Source organism: Nicotiana tomentosiformis, chromosome 12 (genome assembly GCF_000390325.3).
Source record: "Nicotiana tomentosiformis chromosome 12, ASM39032v3, whole genome shotgun sequence".
Taxonomy (NCBI): Eukaryota; Viridiplantae; Streptophyta; class Magnoliopsida; order Solanales; family Solanaceae; genus Nicotiana; species Nicotiana tomentosiformis.
In genome coordinates, this window is record NC_090823.1 from 39,784,201 (window position 1) to 39,805,730 (window position 21,530).

Genomic DNA, 21,530 nt, shown 5'->3' on the forward strand with positions numbered 1-21,530 from the left:
TAAAAACCATTAAATTTCCAAATTTTCAATTTTCAACAAAAATTCATAACTCGAGCTAGAGACCTCTGAATTCGATTCCGGACATACTCCTGGGTCCCATATTTCAATACGAACCCATCGGAAGAACACCTGAACTGCACACGCAAATCGATAAAGGCTAAAATAAGGTTTTTGAGACCTCAAAACACAGAATTAGGTTCTATGATATAAGATGACCTATCGGGTCATCACAGAAACCCCTGTGGGAAAAACCTTAATAAGGGAAAAATAGTATAGCACATATTTTACTCTCCCTGATAAAAATCTTATTTCAAATATTTGAGTCTCCGCATTCCAATATTATATACCATCTTCTCAAAAGTTAAAGTTGGCAAAGATTTAGTGAATAAATCTGCCGGATTGTCACTTGAACGGATTTGTTGCATATCAATGTCACCATTTTTTTGAAGATCGTGTGTGTAGAATAATTTTGGTGAAATGTGCTTCGTTCTATCTCATTTTATAAATCCTCCCTTCAATTGGGCTATGCATGCATCATTGTCTTCGTATAAAATTGTGGGTCTTTTCTCACATTTCAAACCATATTTTTCTCGAATAAAATGAATTATTGATCTCAACCATACGCATTCCCTACTTGCTTCATGAATATCTATTATCTCAGCATGATTTGAAAAGGTACAAACAATAGATTGCTTTGTAGAGTACCATGATATGACAGTACCTCCACATGTAAACACGTATCTGATTTGAGATCTAGCTTTATGGAGATCAGATAAATAACCTGCATCTGCATAACCAACAAGATCTGCACTATCTTTGTTAGCATAAAACAATCCCGTATCAACAGTTCCCTTTAAATATTACAATATATGCTTAATCCCGTTCCAATGTCTCAGTGTAGGAGAAGAACTATATTTTGCAAGTAAATTAACAGAAAATGCTATGTCATGCATTGTAGGATTAGCAAGATACATTAGTGTACCAATTGCACTGAGATAGGGTACTTCGGGACCAAGGAGTTCCTCGTCCTCTTCTGGAGGTTGGAACAAATCCTTATTCACTTCAAGTGATCGAACAACCATTGGTGTACTCAATGGGTGCACTTTGTCCATGTAAAAGCGTTTTAAGACCCTTTTTGTATAGGCAGATTGATGGATAAAGATTCCGTCTGCTAAATGTTCAATTTGCAGACCAAGACAAAGTTTTGTCTTTCCAAGATCTTTCATCTCAAATTCTTTTTGGAGCTCTTCTGGAGTTCCAACAAGATTTATGTCATCAACATAAATAACAAGTATAACAAATTCTGAAGCCATTTTCTTTATAAAAATATATAAACAAATAACATCATTTAGGTAACCCTCTTTCAACAAAGATTCACTAAGGCGATTATACCATATGCGCCCAGATTGCTTTAAATCGTACAAAGATCTTTGTAATCTGATTGAGTACATTTCCCGAGATTTTGAATATGCTTCATGCATTTTAAATCCTTCAGGGATTTTCATGTAAATTTCATTATCAAGTGACCCGTACAGATAAGTTGTAACCACATCCATTAGATGTATTTCAAGCCTTTCACGTAAGGCTAAATAGATGAGATATCGAAATGTTATGGCATCCATAACGGGTGAATATGTTTCTTTATAATCGACTCCAGGTTGTTGTGAGAATCCTTTTGCGACGAGGCGAGCCTTGTATCTTTCAACTTCATTTTTATCATTCCATTTTCGTACAAAAACCCATTTATGACCAACTGGCTTTATACCAGTAGGTGTTTGGACTACTGGTCCAAAGACCACTCTTTTAGCAAGTGACTTCAATTCCGATTGAATTGACTCTTGCCATTTTGGCCAATCAGATCTTTGTCGACATTCTTCGACAAATCGGGGTTCAAGATTCTCACTATCTTGCATAATGTTAAGTGCAACATTATATGCAAAAATATTATCCATCACTATTTCAGATCGATTTAAATTAATCCCATCACGAGTAGAACTTATTAAAAGTTCCTCACTCATTTGAGTCTCGGGTTCATTGATTTCTTCAGGAATCTCAGAACTAATCAGATCTTGGGTTTCTTCAGGAGATCCCTTCATAGTATCATTTTGATCATTTGTCGATTTTCTTTTTCTAGGACTTCGATCCTTAAAACCCAAAGGCCTACCGCATTTCAGGTATGCTTTAGGTTCACTAGCTCTTATGCTAGTAGATGGTCCTGCTGGGACATCAATTCGGATAGGCACATTCTCTGCAGGGATATGTGACTTAGTTATTCTTTTCAAATCAGTAAATGTGTCTGGAGTTTGATTTGCTATATTCTGTAAATAGATGATCTTATGGACCTCCTGATTATATATAGGGGTACATGGATCAAAATGAGATAATGATGAAACTTTTCACATAATTTCTCCTTTGATTTTTTTTCCTCTCTCCCTAATTGTAGGAAATTTATTTCATCAAATCGACAATCTGCAAATCGAGCAGTAAATAAATCTCCCTTCAATGGTTCAAGATAGCGAATAATAGAGGGTGATTCAAACCCAATATATATTCCTAACCTTCTTTGGGGGCCCATCTTACTGCGCTGTAGTGGTGCTACTAGCACATATACAACACATCTAAAAATTCGTAGATGGGTAATATTTGGTTCATGACTAAAAACTAATTATGACGGAGAATATTTATTATAATGTGTCGGTCTGAGACGAGTAAGTGATGATGCATGCAAGATAGCATGACCCCAAACAGTAGTGAGCAATTTTATTTTCATAAGTAGTGGTCTTACTATCAATTGCAGGCTTTTAATAAATGACTTTGCAAGGCCGTTTTGAGTATGAACATAAGCTACATGATGTTCAACTTTTATCCCAACTGATAAACAATAATCATCAAAAGCTTGAGATGAGAATTCTCCAGCATTATCAAGGCGAATAGCCTTTATAGGATAATATGGGAATTGTGCCCTTAATAGAATTATTTGGGCTAATAGCTTTACAAACGCCAGGTTGCGAGATGATAGTAGGCACACATGAAACCATCTTGAAGATGCATCTATTAGGACCATAAAATATCTAAACAACCCACTTGGTGGGTGAATAGGTCCACATATATTCCCATGTATACGTTCTAAAAAGGCAAGGGATTCAATGCCAACCTTAATTGGTGATGGCCTAGTGATCATTTTGCCTTGATAACAAGCATCACAAGAAAATTCATTATTTGTAAGAATCTTCAGGTTCTTTAATGGATGCCCATTCGAATTTTCAGTAATTCGTCTCATCATTATTGATCCAGGATGGCCCAAACGGCCATGCCAAAGCACAAAAATATTTGAATCAGTAAACTTCTGGTTTATGATAGAGTGTGCTTCAATTGTACTAATCTTTGAATAGTATAAGCCAGAAGATAGAGTTGGTAACTTTTCTACAATGTACTTCTGGCCAGAAATATTCTTTGTAATACAAAGATATTCCATATTCATTTAATCTATTATCTCAACATGATACCCATTTTGGCGGATATCTATAAAACTCAACAAGTTTCTTCGGAACTTGGAGGAGAATAATGCATAATGTATTATCTATAATAAGTTTTGTTCCCTTAGACAGAAATATAGTGGCTCTTCTGGAGCCTTCAATCAAACTTATATTACCAGAAATTGTTGAAACATTTGCTTTTTCCTTATGCAAATAAGAAAAGTATTTCTCATCTTTGAATATGGCATGGGTTGTTCCACTATCAATTACACAAATATCTTCATGATTGGTCTTTGATCCAAACATAATTTGAGGATTATCCATATTCTTCAAAATGACATAAACAATATGATAGTAAACATCATTGTCAAAGCATAACTTTTATTTATGTACAACAATTACATAACCATACTATTTATTACAAACAACAAAAATTAAAATATTTACATTTATACAGATTTATCACCGATTACATGACTTATTTCTCCTTCCGGGAGTGCAAAATAATCAGCTACATCCAAATGAATGAAGTCTAAATTATCTTCAGAAATAAAATTTGCTTCAACATTTTTCTCTGTCTTATTCAGGGAGGCTTGATACAGCTCAAACAGGTGCTTTGGCGTACGACATGTACGTGACCAATGCCCATTTCCTCCACTTCTATAACATGCATTTTCTGCCTTTGCTGCTTGTACCGTTTTATGCTTTTGTTCCTTCCTTTTCCACTGCTGGTGGTGAGGAGGGTTCTTTGGTACATTATTATTACCATGATTAGAGTTTCTTTCCCGACCACGGCCATGACCACGACTGGGGCCACGTCCTCTTCCACGCTTAGCTTGGTGGAAGTTCGTCTCATTCACTTCAGGGAATGGACAAAACCAGTAGGCCGACTTTCATGGTTTTTCATTAATAGCTCATTATGTTGCTCGGCTATAAGAAGATGTGAGATAAGTTCAGAATACTTTTTGAATTCCATCTCTCGATATTGCTGATGCAGGAGTATATTCGAGGCATGAAAAGCGGAGAAAGTTTTCTCCAACATATCATGATTAGTAATATTATCACCACATAATTTTCAATTGGGAAATAATTTTGAACATAGCAGAATTATATTCACTGATAGATTTAAAATCTTGTAGCCTTAGATGAGTCCAATCATAACGTGCCCGTGGAAGAACAACTATCTTCAGGTGATCATATCTATCTTTCAAATTATTCCACAGTATGACTGGATCTTTAATAGTGAGATATTCCATTTTCAAGCCTTCATCAATGTGATGACGTAGGAATATCATTGCTTTGGCACGGTCTTGATTTGATGCTTGATTTTTGTCCATGATGGTGTCTGCTAGACCCATCGCATCAAGATGAATTTCAGCATCAAACACCCAGGACATGTAGCTTTTGCCCGATATATCCAAGGCTACAAACTCAAGTTTAGAAATATTTGACATTATTTATAAAAAAAAAGTTCGTACCTTTATACTTTCAAAGTATTTGCTCGAGATGGCAGAGTCTCGTGCTGATAACGTGTTATAAAATAAAGGTTGTAAAGTAAAGACAAGTGTAGAGAGAAACTGATGTATTATTCAACTTGAAACTGATGTACATAATGAATTGAATTCTCCTCTACTTATAGAGGAAAGGAAGCTGCTACTGCAAGCTGCTACTGTACTAGATATAGATAATCTTGTACCAGGGGTAATATTTATCCATAACGGAGTACCGAAATGATAAGTTTCTTCGGGAGGCTTATTTCCAATAAAGTACTAAATATATAAACATATTTATGGCGGAGTCTCATATGGATAAGCTTCTTCAAGAAGTTTATTTATAACAGAGTACTAAATTAACATCCATAATATAATATATTCATTACATAATTTACATTTTTACAATTTTTCATAGATTTTATTTTTGTCAATTGGATTGTCCAAGTTTTAAACTGTGAAAAAGTGAGACATCATTTTCTCATCATAAGTGAGCCGGGTCGAACAGGCTTTGACTGGCAGCTCCTAGTCAATGCCTGAAAATTGCTCCCATTTAAGGAAAGGAACAATCATTATTCAATTACCTTCAGTTTAAACTTTTTCCGGCCACTGTACTTTTTTGCATCTTTCTTTTTTCACTACATCGAATCGAATATGTGTGTGATTATTTATAGGGTTTATTAATAAGAACTTCACTTTCCCCTTTGTGTTCTCTCTTCGATCCGAAAAATGGCGAATGTTTCTCATCAAATGCGACTCTCCTCTACTCTACTGAGGCGTTTACAGCAAAGAGTAACAGCAGTGAATTCAACTTCTTCTAGGAATTTTACCACAACCGAAGGTCACCGTCCCACCATTGTTCACAAACGTAGTCTTGACATTCTTCACGATCCATGGTTTAACAAGGTACTAAATCAAACAGTAAATTATTCCCTATTCTGTTTCATGAAATATTGAATCTGAATTTACCAGATCCATCATTGCTTTTCAAGTGTTTTTTTTTTTGGTTTAAAATCAGTAGCTCAACAATTTGCATGCATATTCTCGTTATTTGGTTTGTAAAATGAGTTCTTGTCTTACTTAATTCTTTTAGTGGGTTAGTTGATTTATTTGTTTTTGAAATCTCATGATCTGTAAATTGTTATTATTCATTTTTTGATTAGAAACAATTGATCAGTTAATACTGTGCCCAAACATTGACTCAAATTTCAATTCTAGATGTTAAGAGGATTAGAAGGGGCATACTTTTGCTAAAAATGTACTCTTTTGTTGCACCTGTACCGTTTTAGCAATACACTCTTAGTTCGGTTTTATTTGTAGAAATACTTTCTACCTCCTTAAAAGAACCAACTCAAATTTGTTGATGTTTAGGCATGACTTTTGGTTATGGATGCTTCTTATGTTGATGATAGGAAAAAATCGGTGAATTATCTTCTCAAGGTTCTGTATAACTCTGCGCACCAATGCTTAGGATGGTAAATCACCTAGTGTTTTATGCCTCTACTAGGATCTGGACTTGAAACCTTATGGTTCTCCCCCACTTTATTAACCACTAGCCACACCCTTGGTGCTTGCATTATCCTCCTTATTCAATCTCCAATGCCATTTCAGTTGTAAACTTCCATTATGGCACTTCAAATTCTTGATCCCAATACCCACATTTTTCCTTTTTTTTTTTGTAAGATTGATCCATCTAATAAGATAGATAGAAAGAGTTGCTCTATTTGTTTCCATTTCAAAGAAACTCTTCTCAACATGTCCATACGCTTTAAGATTGAATTAAGAGTAGTAGAGGGGGACATGGTGTAACTTGTAAGTGGGAAGCTATGTTGCTCGGACTCTGCGAAAATGTTATCGGGTTCGTGTCGGATCCTCCAAAAATAGTGTATTTTTGGAGGATCCGACACGGGTGCGGCATCATTTTGGAGAGTCCGCGCAACATAGGTGGGAAGAGCATCAACAACACTGTGACTCTTCCCCAACGATAAATATTCTCTGATCCAGTTTGCCAATTTTTTTCTCCATCTTCTCAAGATCCTCATTCCAAATAGTGATGTATTTATGCTTTTCACTCAATAGTAGTCCCAGATATGTCTTAGGAATAGAACCAATGTTGCATTGTAAGATGCTATGAAGTTGATGAATATTTACAACTTAACTGACAAAAAAAGAGAACTTTTTGAAAAATTGATGTGTTGTCCAAAGCGGCCCGACAGTAAGAATTATCCTTAATAACGTAAATATGATGTTCCTCAGTGTCGCAAAAAAATGAAGGTATCGTTTGCATAGAAAATACGACATATTCGCCTTTAAAGGCCAGAGCATCGTCCGGAAAGCCAAAGATCCAATTTGCTTGAACAAACTTATAAAGCATCTTGCTAGTTTCTTCCTTAAAGAAAAAAAGAGAGAGAGGGCCTCCTTGTTTTAGTCCTTGTTGTGAAGGGATGAAACTGTGAACATGTACCATTGATATGAGCACATAACCTTAGAGAGGAGATGCAGAACTGATCCAATTGATCCTTTTGAGACTAAAGCTCGTCTGTCCCAAAAGATTCAACAAGAAGTTCTAGTTTACATGATCGAAAGCTTTCTCGATATCCGATTTGCACTAGTGGGCTAGCAAAGAAGCATCCATGATATTTCTTTTCTATCACTAATAAAAGCCATTGGAGAAGTATTGACTAAATTAGAGATCATCCTTTTGAGCCTTTCCACAAGTACTTTTGATAAAATCTTACGGAAACAACCAATCAAGCTACTGAGTCTAAAGGATTTTAGTACTTTAGCACCATTCCTACGAAATGAGAGCAATATAAGAGGAACAAAGGCTCCTCTAAAAAATTTCAGCATTGTGGAAGTGGTTTGAAGCATTCATTAGATACCCTTTGATGGTAGGCTAGTACATCTTAAAGAAACCTTAGTCAAGCTGCCTGGAGCTTTGTTTGGGTCCCTAGGAAGATTATAAAATGTAATTCCTTAGAAAGTGATTTAGAGGTTCCGGAATGATTATTGTTAGAAAGCACGGGAGAAAATATGTTATTGATATTGGATGATAAATACAATACAAAAGGTCCCTATTTATAGCTATACACTACAAGGAGATATTACTCCTCTTCCAATGTGGGACAAGACTATACTATACATATCTATAAACTAACACTCCCCTCAAGCCGGTGCATACACATCATATGTACCGAGCTTGTTACACATGTAACTAATACGAGAACCGGTAAGAGACTTAGTGAAAATATCTGCTAGTTGATCATTCGACTTTACAAACTTTGTAACAATATCTCCTGAAAGTATTTTTTCTCTGACAAAGTGACAGTCGATCTCAATGTGTTTAATCCTCTCATGGAACACCGGATTTGACGCAATATGAAGAGCAGCTTGGTTATCACACACTAGTTCCATCTTGCTGATTTCTCCGAACTTTAACTCCTTGAGCAACTACTTGACCCAAACTAACTCACACGTCGCCATAGCCATGGCCCGATATTCGGCTTCGGCGCTAGATCGAGCAACTACATTCTGTTTCTTGCTCTTCCACGAGACCAAATTACCTCCTACTAGAACACAATATCCAGACGTAGAACGTCTATCAAAAGGTGATCCTGCCCAATCAGCATCTGTGTATCCAATAATCTGCTCGTGGCCTCGATCCTCGAATAGTAATCCTTTGCCTGGAGCTGACTTTATATACCGAAGAATGCGAACAACTGCATCCCAGTGACTATCACAGAGAGAATCCATAAACTGACTTACAACACTCACCGGAAAAGAAATGTCAGGTCTAGTCACTGTGAGGTAATTCAATTTGCTAACCAACCTCCTATATCTCATAGGGTCTCTAAGAGGCTCCCCTGTCCAGGCAGAAGCTAGCAGTCGGATCCATAGGAGAGTCAATAGGTCTGCAACCCATCATTCCAGTCTCCTCAAGAATGTCTAAGGCATACTTCCGCTGTGAAATAACAATACCTGAGCTAGACTGAGCGACCTCAATACCTAGAAAATACTTCAATCTGCCCAGATCCTTAGTCTGGAAGTGCTGAAAGAGATGTTGCTTCAGATTAGTAATACCATCCTGATCATTACCAGTAATAACAATATCATCAACATAAACCACTAGATAAATACACAGATTAGGAGCAGAATGCCGATAAAACACAGAGTGATCAACCTCACTACGAGTCCTGCCGAACTCCTGAATAATTGTGCTGAACTTACCAAACCAAGCTCGAGGGGACTGTTTCAAACCATATAGTGACCTGCGCAATCTGCACACACAACCATTAAACTCCCCTGAGCAACAAAACCAGGTGGTTGCTCCATATAAACTTCTTCCTCAAGATCACCGTGGAGAAAAATATTCTTAATGTCTCACTGATAAAGAGGCCAATGACGTACAACAGCTATGGACAAAAAGAGACGAACAAATGCTACTTTAGCCACGGGAGAGAAAGTATCACTATAATCAAGCCCAAAAATCTGAGTATATCCTTTTGCAACAAGACGAGCCTTAAGCCGATCAACCTGGCCATCCGGGCCGACTTTGACTGCATAAACCCAACGACAACCAACAGTAGACTTACCTGCAGGAAGAGGAACAAGCTCCCAAGTGTCACTCGCATGTAAAGCAGACATCTCGTCAATCATAGCATGTCGCCATCCTGGATGAGATAGTGCCTCACCTGTAGACTTAGGGATAGAAACAGTGGACAAAGAAGATATAAAAGCATAATGTGGTGACGACAGACGATGATAACTTAAACCGACATAGTGGGGATTAGGATTAAGTGTGGATTGTACACCTTTGCGGAGTGCAATTGGTTGACTAAGAGGAGACAAGTCCGCAGTAGGTGCAGAATCTGATGCGGGGCGTGAATCACCTGGGCCTGATGCTGGATGTGGACGACGATGATAAGTCAAGAGTGGTGGAGCTGCAGAAGGTTGAACTGGATTATGTGGAGGAACTGGAGCTATAGGTGGTGGAGCTACAACCGGAGCTGTAGGTGGTGGAACTGGAGCTATAGGTGGTAGAGCTACAACTGGAGCTATAGGTGGTGGAGCTACAACTGGAGCTGTAGGTGGTGGAGCTGGAGTGACTGAATTTCCAAAAGATGAAACTGGTAGTACCTCAGAAATATCTAAGTGATGACCCGAACCTGTGAAGTATGATTGGGTTTCAAAGAAGGTAACATCAGCGGACATAAGGTACCGCTGGAGGTCAGGAGAGTAGCATCGGTACCCCTTTTGTGTTCTCGAGAAACCCAGAAATACGCACTTAAGAGCACGAGGAGCTAACTTATCTGTTCTTGGAGTAAGGTTATGGACAAAACAAGTGCTTCCAAAGATACGGGGTGGAAGAGAGAACAAAGGTAAATGGGGAAACATGACAGAGAATGGAACTTGGTTCTGGATAGCTGAAGATGGCATACGATTAATAAGATAGCAAGATGTAAGAACGGCATCCCCCAAAAACGCAACGGAGCATGAGATTGTATGAGTAGGGTACGAGCAGTTTCAATAAGATGTCTATTCTTTCTTTCAGCTACCCCATTTTGTTGAGATGTGTACGGACAAGATGTTTGATGAATAATCCCATGAGATTTCATAAATTGCTGAAATGGGGAAGACAAATACTCTCGGGCATTATCACTACGAAATGTGCGAATAGAAACCCCAAATTGATTTTAAATTTCAGCGTGGAAAGTCTGGAAAATAGAAAACAGCTCAGATCGATTTTTTATCAAAAATATCCAAGTGCACCTGGAATAATCATCAATGAAACTGACAAAGTAGCGAAATCCTAAGATGGAACTGACCCGACTAGGACCCCAAACATCTGAATGGACTAAAGTAAAAGGTGACTGCTCGATTATCAAGACGCCGAGGGAAATGGGAGCGGGTATGCTTACCGAGCTGACATGACTCTCACTCTAGAGCTGACAAGTGAGATAAACCAGATACCATTTTCTGAAGTTTTGACAAACTGGGATGTCCCAACCGTTTATGTAATAAATCTGGTGAATCAGTAACAGGACAAGTTGTAGAAGGAAGACAAGATGTGAGTCCATGTGATTTAGCAAGTATAAGGTAATAAAGTCCGTTTGATTCACGCCCGGTACCAATGATCCGTCCCGTACTGCGTTCCTGTATAAAAACATGGTCATCAAAAAATAAAACAACGCATTTAAGTGATTTGGCTAAGCGACTAACAACTATGAGATTAAAAGGACTATTGGGAACATAAAGGATTGAATCTAATAGTAAGGAAGGAAGTGGGCTTGCTTGACCTATTGCACTTGCCATGGTTTGAGACCCATTGGCCATTGTGACTTTTGGAAGAGATTGAGAATACGAAATAGTAGTGAAAAGAGATTTGTTACCAGAAATATGATCTGATGCACCTGAATTAATGACCCAAGACTCAGAGGATGAAGATTGGGAGAAACAAGTCACGCTATTACCTGTTTTAACAACAGAAGCTATCTCAGAAGATGTCTGCTTACATGCTTTATACTGAAGGAACTCAATATACTCTGCTAAAGAAACCACTGCTCACCTGTAGACGCCGGAAACACTGTAGCTCACCGGAAAATTTCAAAGTTGTCGGAATTTGTTGTAACCAGGATGGATAGACTCGGAATTCCTTTGCGAGCAAGCTGTCCTGAAGAAATATTTTCAAAAAATGGCCAGAAAGGTCACTGTTCACGCCAGAAAAATATAAAAGTGGCCAGAATTTGATTTGAATTAGATGGGTAGGCTCGGAATTTTGAGGAGAGCAAACTGTCCTGAAGAAGCTTCGCGAAAAAATGGCCGGAACCCTCGCCGGAAAAGTTGTTGCCGGCGCGTGGAGGAGCGTGGCGGCTTTTCTGCCGGATAAAATTTTAGGGGTTGGTAGTCGGAGGGTGATCTACCTCGTGGTGGTGTTGGTTTTAGCACAACACCGACAGAAAGTGACTTTCACTTAGACAAGCCTTAGGTCACCGGAAAAATTACACGATGACTAAGTTCTTTCTTCCCGGTTAACGCTGGAATGACGCACAACGATTTTTTCTCACTAATGCTCTGATGCCATGTGAGAAAGTACGGGAGAAAATATGTTATTGATATTGGATGATAAATACAATACAAGAGGTCCCTATTTATAGCTATACACTACAAGGAGATATTACTCCTCTTCCAATGTGGGACAAGACTACACTATACATATCTATAAACTAACAATTATTACATGTTGTATGGGTATAACATTCGACATGATCTCCCAAGCTTGTCTTGGTCACCTGCCCCTGTTTGTAGTAGCTGTTATATATAGATAAAAATTCCGGGCTTATAGTAAAAGGCTTATTAAGAATATGGAGGAGTTTACTTTATCAAAAAAAGAATACAGTGGATTTTATAATAGAAAAATAGATAAACTGGAGTTGCCTAGAAAGCCTGTCTGATTTGGCTGATTTTCGACCGGCTTACCAAAGAATGGAGTAGGCTACAGGTTTTTGCAAGCCTCTTTGTGCTTTATAAAGTAGTTGCACCCTTTTTTCCTAATATAATTACATTACTTCTGGGAAGGGAAAAACAAGAAGAACGAAAAGAGATAATAGGGAAATACTGTTTAACTTGACCACGTATAGACAAAAGTATATCTCTGAAGAAAAGATTTAACTCATCTTTTCTTTCTAGTGGATGGTGTTAGGCCGTTCATCATCTTATTTCGTTTTAAACAATTCATCTTCTGGTTTTTAAGTGCTTGAATTGGAGAAATTAACCGGAAAACTTGTGTAGAAATTTTGATTACGCAGTCCATCTTCATCAATCATGCTGACAAGTATAGTGTGATAAGTCCATTTCAAAAAATTATACTAACAAGTATTTTCTTGCATTATACTGTTTCATATTGTAAATTCATGTGAACATTGGAAAAGACTGAAGTCAATATTCACAATAATATGTGTGAATTTTAGGGAACAGCATTCTCATTTACAGAACGTGATCGTCTTCACATTCGTGGCCTACTGCCTCCAAACGTGATGTCTTTTGAACAACAAACTGCACGGTTCAGTAAGTCTCTATCCACACTAATGCAATCATATTTGGGCTTCTTCAAAGTCAAAATCTATGAAACTTTAGCATCTGAGTGTTATTATGGATAACTCCTGCAGCCTCTGAGTGTTCCCCTTTTTTTTTTTTTTTTGGAGTTTGAGAAGAAATCTGCAGTGTTTTTTGCAAATTGGAGATTTTCAGGATCATATGGATTATAACAGTGGATTTTCCCATCTTTTTTTTTTGTTAATTAATATGCTTAATAGTTCCTGCAATAATTCTTCTTCTTCTTCAGTTTCTCACTTTTATTAGCGGCATATACTTTCTCCTCTTCTCGATTCCAGGTAATGGATCCATTAAAAGAGCTTTGTTAAAATTCGATTCATTAAATCTTCCAATCCATTCACAAAACTTGAATCATTAAAGCAACAGATTCAGAGTTTTAGTTATGTAGGAATTTCCCCCCCAAGAGGTATGTTGGTGTTCTTTGAGTTTAACTACTTACTTTGTCAACTTTGAACCTTTTTCTGCATTTAACAGTGGCTGACTTGAAGAGGCTTGAAGTGCAAGCTAGAGATGGTCCATCTGACCCGTATGTTTTGGCCAAGTGGCGGATACTTAATCGCTTGCATGATAGAAATGAGACTTTGTACTACAAGGCGAGTGGTTGAACTTATCTTTTTATAACATTGCATTGTCTTGTATTGCTCTATGGATTGTAGTTGGAGGGATTAGGATAAGTGATCTTGGCATAAAATCCTGCATAATATAATGTTTGGTTGGAGGAATTGCGGAAAATAACCACACATAATTAATGCGGCCTTTGGTTGATCATATAAAAAATAATTTTTGCATAACTAATGCAATGCCTGGCTGGCAGTATTAGATAATACCCACTTTTTTTTTTGGGTTTACACCCGGTGTCCGGTACCTACATTGGAACTCCCACTAATTCAGATACGCGCTGCCGCGTAATGGCCCATTAAAGGGGTAAGCGTTTTCTACCAGGATATTTTTCATTCCTAGGGTTCGAACCCGAGACCTCTGGTTAAAGTTGGAGGGATCCTACCCATCCCACTGCTATCTTTGGTGGTAATTGTTCATTATATGGGAATCTATGTATTATTTCATACGAGATAAAATATGGAAGAAGAGAATATGTATTAGCAATACAAATATAAATGTATTTAAAGACAAAAATACCCTTAAAATAAGTGATCTCTACATAAAATTTCATGTATTATTTTGGTCATAATAAAAACACATTTCATGTATTATTTATCACTGCATAAAATTTTCTTCTTATTTTCCTACATGTTTTCCTGCATGAACAATCCCTGCATTATACCCGCAGAACTAGAATGTGAATCGAATGAACCTTATAGTTCTTAGGGTTGCACATATCGGCATTACATGTCTCATACATTGTGATAATGTGCACCTTACTTTTCAGTAACTACCATTGCAAAACTTGCCCCCTAAAGGAAAAAAGAAGAAGCAAGCTACAAGTTATTAGTGACATCCTTGCGCTTACCTCAGGAATTCTTGTATTGCAGCTCCCATGTGCCCTTTTTAAGAACTATCATCCTGAAGGTCTTTTTCTTCTTTTCATCCTGATGCTTTAAAACCCCTAAGCACCTGATACCAAGTAGGGTCATTTCCCGTGATATAGCATCAAAGATCTTTGATTTTGTTCGGATGTGACCTCTAATAGGTTTATATAGGATATATCTATTAATAAAAGCCTTTCTTTTCTGTTTGTGTGTTTGTCTGTATAATACAAATATATCTCGCTTGAAAGGAGAATAAATACTATTGTACTAGGCTCTGTTCTCTTGAATAGGTAGGCTGAGTACGGTAGGGAAGTTTTGTCTGCTTTATATATATATATATATACACACACACACTTATATAAAACTTATATTTGGTTTGTATGGGATACTATTAACATACGTAAAACTCACAATCTTTAGTCATTTTATTACATGGAACAGACAAATAACTATGTAACTCCGAACTTCTGAAATAGATTAGCAAGTTATGCTTTTTTGATTTTAAGCATTTTCAGCATTTTTCTTGTGGTGAATAGTCTAAAATATGAGCTGAGTCTTGGAAAGATAACCATGAAACTGCGCGTGCACACACAGACGACGCTCTAGCCTTATCAAAGGTGAAAAGCAAAAAAAATAAAAATAAAATGCTCTGAGGTATGTTGGAGTTTTAAGCGCGAAGCGCAGATTAGTGAAGAAAGATGGATATGTAGAAAAAAATAATTTGTTATTCAAGAATATTAACTATATAAACAGCCAGTAATTATATGCACAAAGAAATTGGATAAATCATAACTAAGTAAACAATTATTTTTTTGCTCCGTTCTTGAAGATGAAGCCTATGGATAATGAGCGGCACACCTTATTGCCATGGTGCATGAAGCAAAGTGTTGCCTAAATGAGACAAAGTGCTCTGCTTGTTACATGTAGTTTCGGGGCTTAAGCGCTTTTCAAGCGAGCCTTTGGCAACATTTGTCGTGCGTACACAAAAGAACGGTCAATAAATACAAAGATGTGGTTCTTTAGAGCTTTAATTTTTTTTGGTTTGTCATATTCATTTTTCTTTTGCATCTCGTATTGCATACTCTAATCTCTGAAGTCTTGAAAGATATCAAATAGGAAGAAATTACAACAAGAATAACAACAACAAACCCAGTGTAATCCCACAAGTGGGATCTGGGGAGGATAATGTGTATGCAGACCTTACCCTTACCTTGTGAAAGTAGAGAGTCTGTTTCCGATTGATTTTCGGCTCAAGAAACAGTGAAAACAAAGCAACAAACAATACCAACAACTAGGTAATAGAGTAACAAAAGCGAATGACATAACATGTAATAATTAAAGAATCAGGAATAAGAAAATACAAGAATAGTACTAGTACTACTGGTAAGACTAGGAGAAACTCACGACTACCTGATGACGAGCGCAAAACACAACACGAAGTTGATGACTTGATGCTCGCTAGCCAAAGATAGTATAGTTTAATTATCGTCTCCACATGGATTGGATTTAAACAGTGTTCGAATAATCTCTAGTTTATTGCTATTCAGGATGATTAAAACTTTGATTGGAATGATTATGAACTAAAATTAACTATTAAAACTAAAGCAATTAACAATTGATTACAGAGAGACAAAAGTAGAGCAACACAGAAATAATCAAAGGGAGAAATAAGAGTCGTGACAGGATAGGTGCAAGATAGTTATTCGGGATCTTACTATAGTTCGATTCACTCTAATAGTTTAATGTTCTAATGATTCTCACAAATTAACTCGATGATTAGTTCAATCATATAGCCAAGACTACTCTCTCGATTAAATCTGAACTCTACGAGATGAACTAATATAAAGCACTGTGAAGGTATGCAATAAAACGTTAATGGTCTAGTCTTTAGGAAAACGTCTCTTGAATATTCTCTTAACTTGATTTAATTAACAATTCAACAAGCTCTTTCGATTACTTAAAAGAATCACTGAATTAAATCAAACGAAATAATGCAAAGATAATCCCCCAAAATATTCCTCTTTCGATTAAATAATTCGGTGAACGAAATTGCAATCAATTCAAAACTATATAAACAAATTCATGCAAAATAACTAGAGTTAAAATCCACAAATATCAATCAAAACACCATATCCGTCAATCCCTAAAGTAAACTACTCCATAATCATGGAGAAAGTCATCACAAATAGGGTTAAAGAATAAGAAAACATGAATTCAATCCAAACTCGTGGTTGAGTTGAGGAAAGAATGATGAATCCTTGTGCCTTAGAGTCTCCAATGCTCTCCCAATCTTCCGTAGGTCAAAAGTCCCTTAAAAAACATGTTTTTGGTGTATTTATACCATGTAAAAGCGGGTCCGGACGTAACTACCCTTTCTAAGCCGAAGTAGGAAAACACTATGACGAAATTACACGGCGCACGGCGCGGCGCCCCATGCACCGCACCAGTGGAGATATTCAGAGGCTCCGTTCGGATAGGCCAACTCCAACTGCACTGTCGCGCCGCGCCCCATGCGGCGCGATAGTGCAATTTTCTCAGAATAAATTATTCTTTCACTTTTTGGATATCCAGACTTGGTCCTCGACCCCCGAATACGATCCCAGTTCAATTCCTTGGGCTTTTACTCAGACTTCAAAGCTCCACATTGTTCGATTTAGCTCCAAATTATCTTTTTAACTCGGAATCATTTCCTTCAAGGCATAAAATATGTAATAAGTGCAAATCACCATCATTTAAGCTCAAACACAAGTAAAGTGCAGTGGTTAGAGTGCTAAAATACGGGTTCCTAGCCTACCATTATCTGACAACCTTCAACCTTAATTCTCGACCTCCATACCTTCCTATCGAGGATCATGTCCTCGGTTAGCTGAAGCAATGACATGTCCTGCCAAATAGGAAGAAATTACTTGAGATAAATAAATGAGGACAAAGTTACATTTATTAGAAGTTTTGAGTATTTTATTATCATGTTAATATTAGTATTCTTTGGACATCACGTACAACTATTTGTAAGGGGGAGGTCTTGAGTTCGACGCTAAACAAGAGCAACATTTAGTTAATTTATATTGTTTCGTTATCAAATAGTTGCATGTGAGGAACTATCAATGAGAAAGTTTTTCCTGACTGTGGCAGGTTTTAATTGAGAATATTGAGGAATATGCACCCATAGTTTATACTCCTACAGTGGGTCTTGTTTGCCAGAAGTACAGTGGATTGTTTAGACGTCCGAGGGGCATGTACTTCAGTGCTGCAGATCGTGGGGAGATGATGTCTATGGTTTACAACTGGCCAGCTGATCAGGTTTGTGTATATGTGAACTCGCTCAATCTACGACAGACTTTCTTTGTTAGGGAGACATTTGCATATTGTTGTCTTTCCCACTGAATTAATGTGTCACTGATTAGTTACCTCCTTTTACCAATTATTTGTACTTCAATATCTTCCTTTATACACAAAAATTCTTATTGTTTAGAACTGTTGACTAAAAAGGGCTGAATAAGAAACTGTAGAGTAATTCCTTATCCAAAAAAAGAAGTAGGTAACTGTAGAGTAATTGCGCCAGTGGTCTGCAATTAGTCAGCAGTTCAATAGCTTCTTAGATAGAAGATTATGTCGAATTGATTAGATCAACAAAGCTATGCAGCACCTTAATTTGCTTTTGCATTATATCAGGTAAACATTTTATGTCAAATAGAAGTTTTTTCGTCTAAACATCCAGCACAAATGGAGAAAAATGAAGATCTTGTGGTACCTTACAAGAAAAATGAACATATGTACAGTCTCACTGCAATAATATCAATTTATCAATTGACTGATCCTTTAAACCCCCCACCACCCCTCAAAAAAGAAAAAAGAAGAAAAAAAGGGGAGAGAATAAATTCACTAGAGTGATAATTGGTCTTGTGAGATGGATAACTCTTTCTTTTGACTTTGATCTTGTTCACTAGAATAAATGATTCTACTGATTGGCCATAATATTTTAGTGATAAATTTTTTCATTTTTTTTCTTCTGACGGCAGTTATTCTATATATCAACATTCAACAATGAAAGTGTTTTTATAGCTGGAGTTTCAATGTAGGTTGACATGATTGTTGTAACTGATGGAAGTAGAATATTGGGTCTTGGAGATCTTGGAGTTCAGGGTATTGGTATTGCAATTGGGAAGCTGGATCTGTATGTGGCTGCTGCTGGAATCAACCCCCAAAGAGTATATTCTTGCTCTATGTTGCTATTTCATATTGCATGATGAATCAGATGGCCTCCATGAAGTAAGCACAAAAATGATAAGACACCAAAAAGAAAAGTAAATTTAAATGAAGAGATGGAAAGAGGAAACAGATAAATTATCTAGTATCTCAAAAGATTTTTACTTTTTGAGAAGTTTGATTTTAACAAAGAATTGATGTAATTGTCAGTGATTGCAAGCACTTCTAGTGATTGCTTTAAAAAATGACTGAGAAAAAGAGATACCATGTCAAGCACTCTATAAATTTTCTGTTGTGGTTCTTTTATTCTTTTAAATTGAGGTCTTGTATTAGAGTTTTCTCTAGTTCTAGTGAATAGTTGTAGTCTTGTTGGGTTTCTTATAATAGAAACTACTTTTTAATTGATCAACTTATCTTCTGTCATTGCTGATATCAGGGTATGAGACATCAGATGTCTGTAATTCTTTATGATTTTTTTTCTCTTAATTCTCTTACAAGTTTTTATATTTGACTCTTGTCTTTAACATTCTTTTTAAATATACTGATTCCATCTTCTTCTGCTTCCAATAGGTATTGCCTGTAATGATAGATGTTGGAACTGACAATGAGAAACTTTTGAAAGACCCGTTATGTGAGTACTTATTCTTCATCACAGTTGATTATCATTCGCTACATCATTCATCAAGGATCAAATCACTACAAACCAATTGCTACTCTATATTTTCTTTAGTTTCTGGAAAGTGTCCTGCATATGTGTCTTATGTTTACCTGAATGAATTGTTGTATATCAACATAGTCAGTTGTTCTTTGATATCTTAAGTGAAGGCATGATGATACTGCTCATGGTAATGTGTGGTTAAATGGAGTTTTATGTTGCATGTACCTGGCATTTTGGGGTACAGTCCATGTGATATATGTGGTGGTACATGATCCATTCAGAATCTGATAAGAGGTACTCTTGACTTTGGCAAGAGGTTTCCAAACCTTTGATTGCTGATCATTACAAATGAATAAGCGGATGAGTAAGAAAGGATCTCTAATTTGACAAACTGCTGGAGTAAGCTTTTCCACTTAATATTTGCCTAATCCATGCAATATTGACCCTCTCTCCTAGCTTGATGTTGTTTGTGCTCCATTGGAAAAAAAAATAGAGAAGGATGCTGGTTTTTGAGGAGCAAGGGAACTCTAGGTTTCATATGGGTTGGTCTAGAAGATGAATAAAGGGCTGTATGGCTCGTTTTTCGCCCATTGGCTTGTACTCTTACTTTTCTGCTGATGCGCATGGCTACTTCCAAGGGGTGTAGTACTGATAAATATAAGTTGCACTTGTCGCTTCAGACTCACCTGTCTTAACAGGATTACTGATTATTGTCAGATGAGTGTTTGATCTGATGCTAAAACATATTTGAGATCATGCAGACATACAATTATTGGCTATAAAGCTGAATAATATAATATAAGTACATTTAATGGAGCTCCAGTATTCAGTGTATTTAAGAAGAACTTATAAAAATACAGGTGCATATGAACTTTGGCCAGAAGATGCTTAGCACTTGATCCATATCTACCCCAGCTAAAAATTTTGGTAATTGCTTGATAAGTGCACTTGCTCCTTGATACGTTCTCGTAAGTCCATGTATACATGTATGATTTAGTACTTATTACAACTTCCTCTGTTTCCATACTCTTTTAAGTTTATCTATATGATACTGTAGATAGTTGAAATTTCTTATTGCGACTATTATTTTCCTTGATATTGATGATTGCTGTCATGCTATGATTGATTACTTGCTCTCAGCATCTTGAGTTTGTTAGGAACATTTTTGATATATTGTTACTCCGTCATACTTTAGCTTGTTACCAGTAATGCCCATAAATTCAGGATATATGTCATTCATTTTCACTGAAGCTGAGGATATTCTTTTTCATGCCCACAGATTTGGGATTGCAAGAGCGTCGACTTGATGGAGAGGAGTATCTTGAAGTAATTGATGAATTTATGGAGGCTGTTTATACTCGTTGGCCCCATGTGATTGTGCAGGTACATTCCTTGGTCATTTGAGCTCTCGTCTTCATTCTCGTCACAAATATCATGTTATGTATGTAATGCCCTTTTAATTCACAGTTTGAAGATTTTCAAAGCAAGTGGGCCTTCAAGTTGTTGCAGCGTTATAGAAACAACTATAGAATGTTTAATGATGATGTCCAGGTAAATAACTTTATCAGTCATCGTAGAAGTATTTTAGTGTTTGGCAAAATAAGATTACAGTTGTAAATGAGTGTATAATTAAAAGCTCTTACCTCATTGATTGACATTCTTAGGATTAGGGTATTGTATTGAATTTAGCAAAAGTATAAACTGGTAAAAACATCAGTAAGACATTCAAGGCTTCTACATGTTTATGTGTCTGCAAACCTTAACGGGAGAAAAAAAAGAAAAAAGTATGTGGATTCACCCCATGGTGTCTCATGTTATTTGAGAGTGCACAAAGGCTACTCAAGAATTGTGATATTTCTTTACATGGCATTACTTCCCCAACCTTTTCTTGTGCTTGGGTGCTAGACTGAGGTGAAACTTCAGTGGTCAAGTCCCTATTGTTGTTGCACCCCTTACTCATACCCTCCTTGTTTGTTGAAATGGAAAAGCATAATACTTGACTGATCACTTGTGTTGTTGCACCTCTCCAGAGTAGTGAAAAGTGAACAGTGAAAAAGCACCAATATTTTTGGGAGCTCTAAGTTTACAGCGCAATTAAAGC

General features: G+C 36.8%; 1 protein-coding gene across 1 annotated transcript in view; it reads left to right on the plus strand.

Moving 5' to 3' along the window:
- Positions 1-5,561: 5,561 nt before the first annotated feature.
- The window catches only part of LOC104111265 (NAD-dependent malic enzyme 62 kDa isoform, mitochondrial), a 46,478-nt gene continuing 30,509 nt past the window's right edge, over positions 5,562-21,530 (plus strand). The window contains exons 1-8 of the mRNA XM_070191726.1: positions 5,562-5,872; positions 12,934-13,030; positions 13,553-13,671; positions 17,698-17,865; positions 18,645-18,773; positions 19,342-19,402; positions 20,709-20,812; positions 20,897-20,980. Of these exons, the coding sequence (XP_070047827.1) occupies positions 5,696-5,872; positions 12,934-13,030; positions 13,553-13,671; positions 17,698-17,865; positions 18,645-18,773; positions 19,342-19,402; positions 20,709-20,812; positions 20,897-20,980 (939 nt within the window). The 5' untranslated portion in view covers positions 5,562-5,695. The remainder of the gene's footprint in view (positions 5,873-12,933; positions 13,031-13,552; positions 13,672-17,697; positions 17,866-18,644; positions 18,774-19,341; positions 19,403-20,708; positions 20,813-20,896; positions 20,981-21,530) is intronic.